General features: G+C 34.3%; 2 protein-coding genes and 1 pseudogene across 4 annotated transcripts; 1 reads left to right on the plus strand and 2 right to left on the minus strand.

Annotated features, from left to right (window-relative positions):
* The first annotated feature begins 786 nt into the window (after positions 1-786).
* On the plus strand, positions 787-3,338 carry LOC109792464 (transcription factor bHLH115). 3 transcript variants are annotated; one of them, XM_083065679.1, is made up of 6 exons: positions 791-922; positions 1,071-1,223; positions 1,473-1,529; positions 2,136-2,210; positions 2,292-2,454; positions 2,845-3,338. In XM_083065679.1, exons 1-6 carry the CDS (start codon positions 882-884, stop codon positions 3,091-3,093), a joined length of 738 nt encoding a protein of 245 aa, XP_082921805.1. In that variant the 5' UTR covers positions 791-881; the 3' UTR covers positions 3,094-3,338. The 3 variants fall into 3 exon arrangements, with proteins under 3 accessions (XP_020207469.2, XP_082921805.1, XP_082921806.1); XM_083065680.1 differs by lacking the exon at positions 791-922 and adding an exon at positions 946-977; XM_020351880.3 differs by lacking the exon at positions 1,473-1,529 and having other exon boundaries at positions 787-922.
* A 180-nt stretch (positions 3,339-3,518) lies between these two features.
* Positions 3,519-5,097, minus strand: LOC109792458 (uclacyanin 1). The gene is made up of 2 exons (XM_020351872.3): positions 4,831-5,097; positions 3,519-4,241 (listed from the first exon to the last, which is right to left on the minus strand). The coding sequence occupies exons 1-2, from the start codon at positions 4,994-4,996 to the stop codon at positions 3,694-3,696; spliced, it is 714 nt and encodes a 237-aa protein (XP_020207461.1). The 5' UTR covers positions 4,997-5,097; the 3' UTR covers positions 3,519-3,693.
* Positions 5,098-6,180: 1,083 nt separating this feature from the next.
* Positions 6,181-7,662, minus strand: LOC109792461 (antimicrobial ginkbilobin-2-like protein pseudogene; annotated as a pseudogene).
* Positions 7,663-8,101: the final 439 nt, after the last annotated feature.

Consider the following 8,101-nt stretch of genomic DNA (forward strand, 5'->3'; position numbering starts at 1 on the left):
ATAATTTAAATTTCTTGGCTGTGGATTTGTTTAGAACATTTTTTGCATTATTTAAAAGGCCTAAAACAATTAAAACGTTTTCAATACCCACAGTCCCACACAACTCCGCTACAATTTTAGGGCAAAAATAAGGGTTATGGTTATTACTCCTTCTCCTTATTGTGTATTTCTAATGGTTCCATCTTTTCACACCCTTTCAACCAAAAGTAATTGACACCTCAAGCCATTACTTTTTATCTCCAATGTTGACTATATTAATAGTCTTCTTGTGAATAGTTATTTTTAAATGACAGCCATCGTTTGTAATAGCTGATATCAGTGATATGTAATAGTGATGTCCACTAAACATTTTAAGTGTTAACGTATATAACAGATATGAATATGTTAAAATATTAATAGTTGATGATATTCTCATGAATGAGTAGCTTATTTTATCTTTATTAAAAAGTGAGGTATATATATTTTTAAAAGATGCAATAGTTTCTTGAAAAATGTTTTTAAATATTTTTTTATAATTTTGTAATATTATGATGGAAAAACTTTAGGTTTCATCTTCTAGTCTTGTTCTCCGGCCAAACCAAAAGTAATTACTAGAATATTTTGACGTTAGGAACACAAAGTGAAATTCTGTTTTACAATGTATAATACAGATAATTAGCCACTATAAGCCATTAATGGAATTTTTTTTGGGTAAAATAATAAGGTGGCTGAATAGTCAACTCGGCTTTGCATGTGAATGGGCCAACACAAAGGCATCGACCAAGTAGTGATGGCGTTTACTTGGCTCCTATTCACTGTAACAACGTAATTCCAATTGGCCATGGTGCACTGTTCTACCATGACGCACAATCTGCTGCTTCCGTCACTGCCTCATAATCACAATGACTTTCTCTTTACTCTCACAACGAAAGATAAGGAACAAGTAATATAAACAAAAGCCAAAGGAACAAATGAATAATAATGTTTTATGTTACATAGTATTATAATATTCTTACGCTATTCACTTATCACTACTCTCTTGGCATAAGTTGATACACACTATTCTTCTCTCTTCTTGTTCTTGCTTGCAGCATGGAAATGAATTCCTCTGGTGGTGCCTCCGGTTGGCTTTATGATTATTCCTTTGACATCTCTGTTGCTGGTGCTGACTTCATGGCTGCAGACTCTGCTGGTTTCAGTTGGGGGCCTCAGAGTCAGACCTTCAAGGGTCCTTCAAATATGAGGTGGGTTTGGTTTAAACTTTTAACTTTGCACCACAAACTGTTGAGCATGGGAATTCTGGTAGTGAATATTGTATTTCTTATTGTTTACTAGTATTAGAGCTTATATTTTCAGTAAATAACTTAGTCCTCAGTTAACTGTAGTTAGCAAGAAGATATAAGCTCTAATACCTAGAAAGGTGAAATTTAATTAACCTTTATTAAAAAGCTAGAACTGCATCATGAATCATGATGATTATTTCATAATTGCAGCTTAGAAATGGAATACTCACTGGATTCAACTGTCCTGGAAAATGGTCCTTCTAAACGGTAATATCTATGTACTGTGGCTCTCTGTAAAGAATATATGAAGTAAAAGTTGTACCTTCATAACTGTTTAAGTTTAACTTTTATTTTGATTGGGTTCAAAGTTCTATGATTTGGAATCTTGACATATAGCAGGGATGTGAGTCAGTACCAGGATAATTTAGAAATTTGTACAATTTGAAGCCTGTCCTGTGACATGTTTTGTGAATTATGAGATTGTACAGCAATAGAGCACCCAATAATCCAAACTCTGTCGGCTAGAACTTTACATACAGTTTTTTCCATGTTTTAAATATAGAAGAGGAAATTAATGCTATGTACTAACAGTACTATAGTGAATGTGAGTTTGAGTAAAAAGAATTTTATCGTGCACTGAATTTTGAAATGATTCTTTCAATTGACTCTGGTAACCAATCATTATTAGTCACTAAAGAGAATTTTTTACATCAAAAATGTTTCTTATGTTGTTTGAATTTCATAAATTTGGAGATTAGGAATACCCGTTATGTTTCTTTCTTACTTGGTTAACTAATGGTTCTCTTTTTTACCTCTGTCACCTTTCTCTCTCTTTCATTATTTTCCCTGAATCATTTGCAACTGCTACTTCAGGTTAAGGACTGAATCATGTGCATCTGGCTCCAAGGCAGGTCGTGAGAAATTGCGAAGGGATAAACTGAATGAGAGGCATGCTATTAATTTGCATCTTGTCTGATTGAGTTTAGTCTGCTAAATAATCTCATGTCTTAAATTTGGCGTGATTTTAAGGTTTCTGGAATTGAGTTCCATCTTGGAGCCTGGTAGGCTGCCCAAAACAGACAAAGTTGCAATATTAAGTGATGCGGCTCGAGTGGTAATTCAATTGAGAAATGAAGCCGAGAGGGTGAAGGAAATGAATGATGAATTACAGGCAAAAGTTAAAGAATTGAAGGTGATTTTCTGTTTCTAAAAGTTATTTTGATTAATTGATGCAAGAGTTAGATAAACTTCTTCATAAACACTTAAAAGAGAAGAAAATAGGAAGGATAAAATCAAATAAGTTTCTCCATAAGTTAAGATTTGTTTATGCATAAGTTAATTTGTAGAAAGAATATAGTATTAACTTCTTCCAAAACTTATTTTAAAGTTGTGCATAAGCAAATTTTAGTTTATAAAGAAGTTCATTTCATTTTTTTTCTTTTAGAAGTGCTTTGAGATAAGTTTATTCAAATATATCCTGATATGATTATTTCTGTCTGAAGTTCAATTTTTTATGCTTTCTGTTTCTAAAACATAAGTGGTAATCACGAGTGTGTAGTTCTGAATTTATGTTTCCTTGCAGGCCGAAAAGAATGAGCTTCGTGATGAGAAGAATAGGCTGAAGGAAGAGAAAGAAAAATTGGAGCAGCAGGTAAAACTGACAAATGTGCACCCTAGCATCCTCCCTCAAACCGCAACTGCTAAAGGACAAGTTGGTGGCCACAAGCTGATACCTTTCATTGGATACCCTGGATATGCCATGTGGCAGTTTATGCCCCCTGCTGCACTTGATACATCAAAGGATCATCTGCTTCGACCTCCAGTTGCATAAAGTGGTTAGCAATAGCATCCACTTCTTTGTTGTGTGTGTTATTTGCTTGTGTTATATTTTTGTGTAAGTTATCCATCTTGTCTATTGTGTGTTTTCTAAAGTCAGTAATGGAAAGTGTGCTTGGAAACTTGGTTATATGATAAATTTGTGCTGTTGTTTTGTTGTCTGAACTATATTAAGAAAATACTACATGTCATGGCTACAAAGTGTGTTTCATTATTAAAAATAAAAGTGAGTTTAAGTGATTTTGGAATCTTTTTCTTTTTTGTTGGTCCAGGTTCTAGAAAGGGAAAATTTCTCAACCGATAGTCCATAAGCAATAGCTCATTTGTGTATTTTAGTACCTATATTTCTTTCATTTTTAATAACAGAAAGTGCATAGGATGATAAAAAATAAATAAATAAATAAAAAAAAGCAGTTTCAGTAGTAGGGTCTAAAATCAAATATCATTGACTAATAAGACATGCTCATGATAGTACATCTCTGAATTTGTAAGCAATAAGCCAATAACCACACCAAACCAACAAAGAGAACACCAAAAAAAAAATTTCACATGGAATAAGCTCACAAGCAACAGTTGAGTGAGATTTTTCCCATCCTTAGAAGGCCATAAACATCATTAAAAAGCATAGCACAACCGCAACCGAGGCTTGTAGATTTCCTTTCCTGGTTGGAGAAGCTGACAGGTCAGATGAATGTTGTGCTAGAGGTGAAGCAGAAGCAGGAAATTCAGTAGAAGGAATGACTGGAGGGAATATAGGACTTTCTAGATGTGTTTGGAAAAAAGGACTTGGTGCTGTGGGACTATCTTCAGGAGATTCTGCAGGTGAAATAGTAGAATCTTCCGGAGATTCTGCAGGTGAAATAGTAGAATCTTCAGGAGATTCTGCAGGTGAAGTAGTAGAATCTTCAGGAGATGCTGCTGGTATGGCAGAAGTTGTTGCACTGGCAAGAGTGTCTATTTCAACCTTCATTCCTTGGCTGCAATGTCCTATTGCCCCACAGATGAAGTATCTTTTACCTGGTGAAGTCAAAGGGATGGTGGTGGCGCCATCATTGTAAGACTGAATTGGGTTTGTTGGCTGGCATGAGTCATAGTCAGCCTTTGTAACTTCAACCACGTTGTGGTTTGGCGGATACTGGAAAACTGCATGCATTAATGATCAATGTCAACGTCATCAACTTACAAACAATATTTTGCATTAGAGGTTTTTTTGGATAAGCTTATAATAGAGAAAAATATAAAGGAAAATCAAAATAAATTTTTCTATAAATTAAAATTAACTTATGTATAAATTAAAAATAAGATTTTGAAAAAATCAATTGGAGAAGAATTCTATAAATCCGTAAATGTATGAATTAATTTTAATTTATAGAGAAACTTATTTCATTTTTACTTTATATTTTTCTTTCCTATTGAGAAGCTTATTTCATTTTTACTTTCTATTTTTCTTTCCTATAACATTTATGAAAAAGTTTATCAACCTTTTGATCAACACAAAGGTAACGTGCTTGATGGATGCATGGTAGTAGTTTTTTTTTTTTTTTTTTTGATAGGCAAATATTAATAGTTAGTAATTAGTAGTTATCTCCGCTGGGTCCTAGGGGGACTCGAACCTCCATCCTGCCTTATCCCTCCAGCCCCAGGACCACCTCCTTTTACCACCAGACCACCTTATCACTCCTAAACCCTAAACCCTAAACCCTAAACCCTAAACATGGTAGTAGTTACTTACCAAGACTGTCTCCCACTGAAAATACTTGGGATGAGGCCCATGATTGAAGGTTTGAGTTTGTGTCCCACCCACCATTTGGTCCTCCAACAATGTAATTTGTAGCCATGGCCAATTTGATGAGTATAGCCATATAAGATACCCTGAACATGATTTCTGGAACACCCATGTTTGCTAATGCTAAAAGTGTGGATTATTAGAGACAGAGAAGAATCTCAAGAGATGAGAGTGGTCAAAGTTAATGGCTTGGATGTGATTGACATTTGACTTGAGTTTAGGAGTCTAAATATATAGAGGCATAAAGTTACTTGGGGTTCAGTGATGCAATGCAGGAGTTGGTATAGTCATGCAGATGAGAGGGATTATATTAGTTGGAATGAAAGTAATTCTTGCCTGTCTTGACTCTTCCATCTGATTCCTAATCTTTTATTTACTAAATTTTTCTGGCTAAGGGAAAGGGTGGGAGGCGTTTGGGTGGTTGATTCCTGGCGGATTCACAGGTGTAGAATTTTCAGGTGATAGTTGTTGGATTTGCAACAACTCAAGTTTGGCCTTTTTCAAATTTTTTATTTAATAAGTATTTTATCAATTTCACTATCAGAAATTTGTGACTTAGTTCACTTGCACCAAAAATTTCTCAAGGAAGTTTTTTTTTATTCTAACCAATCTAAATCTGGCAGCACAAAAAATTTCCCATGGTTTGTGGAATAAATGTGAGAGGTGCAGGACAATCATTTTGAGCCTTTGCCTGTTCTTCCCTAGTGGTGCACCTAATCCATGTATCCAAGGATCCAACCAACACATCGTGCCAGAATATTAAACTATTTTGTTGGCTAGTAGGAATCTAATAAGGAACATAATAAAAATGCAGCGGAAACTGGTATTACTAACAATGTTGCCATTACATTTTATCTATTTACATAAGCGCAAACACAACACCATACTGACAACGGTGAAATTCCTCGGTTAATTTTTTCGGAAAGGCATCAAGTTGATACATTTCTGTTGGAAGAATCGACCGTACGCAGAACACATCATGTCCAGAAAAACAAGCCGATGGCAACTTCTGAATTTCCTTTTCTGAAGTACCCCTTGATCTCAATGCAATAATTTCCACCATTAAGTTTTACATCACCTTAAATTTTAAACCCAACACTTGTTAAAAGAAAGTTTTAATTAAGCTACATCGGTCACCGAAAAAGTGTACTTTTAATCACGTTTTCCCTTTCCAAAATTTGTAGGTCAACAAGGTTTAGGGATGTGAACAAAACAGAGTGACGTGTAAAATCATTTTTCATAATATGATCTACACAACTTAGTATGAAAAGGTTTTATACATTCATTCAACTTCAAAAGGTCATATTATAAATTTATTGACTTTTATAACCAGTATCATATTAGGTGACACTGTATTACACAGCATGGATGGCTGTTAAAACTGAATCATTAATCTAAGTGTTTGCTATATGTAATGTTTACCAAAGAATTTCTTCATTGGGCTGCTTCCAAGTCCACATGATCATTTATTTAGATATCAAATATAACATATATAACAAAATTTCATGTAACTAATGTTGAGATACAAACAAGTCTCACATTGATAAAGGTTAGGTCCTTTATTTGAGTGGAGAATTATTGGGATAAAGGTCCCCACAGACAAATATCATAAAAATAATCTCATTAGTGGTATTAGAGCTGCCTGGTTGGATGCGGTAACAACTCTCATAACATACCATAACATATAATGTGATATATAAAGACAGATTCTGCTGCATGAAAGATTAGATCCCTTGTTTGAGGGAAGGATTATTGGGATAAAGGTTAAGCCCCTTGTTTGAGGGGAGGATTATTGGGATACAAACAAGTCTCACATCTTATAAAATAAAACAAGAAATAACAACTTATATAACTAAAGCATACTTCAATGATAGAGAAACCTTTTGGGTGATGACCAAAAACAAAACCGTGAGGACTTAAGTTTAAAACGGACAATATCTCATCATCGTGAAATATGCTTGTATAATAAACTTATAAAAATAAATCTCATAAAATATCTCCTTAGAAAAATACTATAAATTAACCCCAACAACTAAAACTGCAAAAATAATTGTCTAGGCCTCAACAATAGGGTATAGTTCATATCTAACATAGCAGCTCCCACTGACAAGCCTTCCATCTTGCTTTCCGTCACAACAATCTGGAAGTTCTCTAATATGGAAGTTCATGTATTTACTGACACAAACGGGTATAACTCATCGGAAGTTACAACTTCCACCCACAACCCTGCCTCCTGTTTATCCATCACAACAATATGGAAGTTCATTAATTGCATCATCAAGACACTTCTTACAATCATTGCTAGATAAGTCTCTGGTGTACTGAGTCAACCCATAAAGCGTCTCTGATTTCTGAAGCTTTAGCTCTCCAGTTGCAAACAGTTTAGGATTTACATAAGCCTTTTGAGCGAACTGACTCAACAACTCTAGTCTTATAGTTAAACGTTGCAGGATCACATGAGTTTTTCAAGTTCCACATGTAGAACCTGTCTGTGTTGTTAACTTTGCCAGAGAAATCATTGTCCAAGTACTTCAACATGCAATAGTCGTACCAAATTACGGCACCTTTGTTGTATGGACAGCGATTGAGGATTTCTTTGGGTGCCTCGGAGACACAAGTTTTGCATTCCGAGGCTGACACGTGACCAAGACAAATGGCAAGGCCACATGCTTTTTTGTTTTGGTTTTGGCCCACGGAGTCAATACTAAAACCTGTTGAAGGAGTCTTGTAGATGAGTGAGTCATCGAGTATTTTCAAGTTTGATTCACAAGGAAGTGTTGTACATTATTAACCATTTTCATTAAACAAAAGTTTTTTTTTTATTATCTGAAACTAGTACTATTACAAATATAAATAATCTAGGATGTGTGGTAACACTATTTTTAAAAACTTATTTATGTGATGTGCAAATCTCTCGAGATATAACAAATTCTTTCTAATAATAATTAAAGTATTAAAATTATCAAATTTTTAAATGAGAATAACTCATGAAACTCATTAAGTGATAAAGAAGAGGTGTGTGTGAAACATCTTAAAAATCTTTTGATTGTTTTATTTTATAATGAAGAAGGTTGTTTCTCAAAACTACCTTAGACGACTAAGTGAATCGATCAATAAGGATAAGGTGAAACTAATTCTTAGGAGACCAAATAAAAAGGATAAGATAGACTTCGTCAACAAAACTAAAATAAATAGAATATTTATTTGATAAAACCTA

Source organism: Cajanus cajan, chromosome 10 (genome assembly GCF_000230855.2).
Source record: "Cajanus cajan strain Asha chromosome 10, NIPB_CcT2T_4, whole genome shotgun sequence".
NCBI classification, from domain to species: Eukaryota; Viridiplantae; Streptophyta; class Magnoliopsida; order Fabales; family Fabaceae; genus Cajanus; species Cajanus cajan.

Excerpts from the sequence above, each read along its gene's own strand:
- LOC109792458 (XM_020351872.3), bottom strand. The coding sequence starts at position 4,996 with ATGGGTGTTCCAGAAATCATGTTCAGGGTATCTTATATGGCTATACTC. Across the intron at positions 4,242-4,830 it reads TTCAGTGGGAGACAGTCTTG|TTTTCCAGTATCCGCCAAAC; the intron begins GTAAGTAACTAC and ends TAATGCATGCAG.
- LOC109792464 (XM_083065679.1), top strand. The coding sequence starts at position 882 with ATGACTTTCTCTTTACTCTCACAACGAAAGATAAGGAACAA. Across the intron at positions 2,211-2,291 it reads AGGGATAAACTGAATGAGAG|GTTTCTGGAATTGAGTTCCA; the intron begins GCATGCTATTAA and ends CGTGATTTTAAG. Across the intron at positions 2,455-2,844 it reads CAAAAGTTAAAGAATTGAAG|GCCGAAAAGAATGAGCTTCG; the intron begins GTGATTTTCTGT and ends GTTTCCTTGCAG.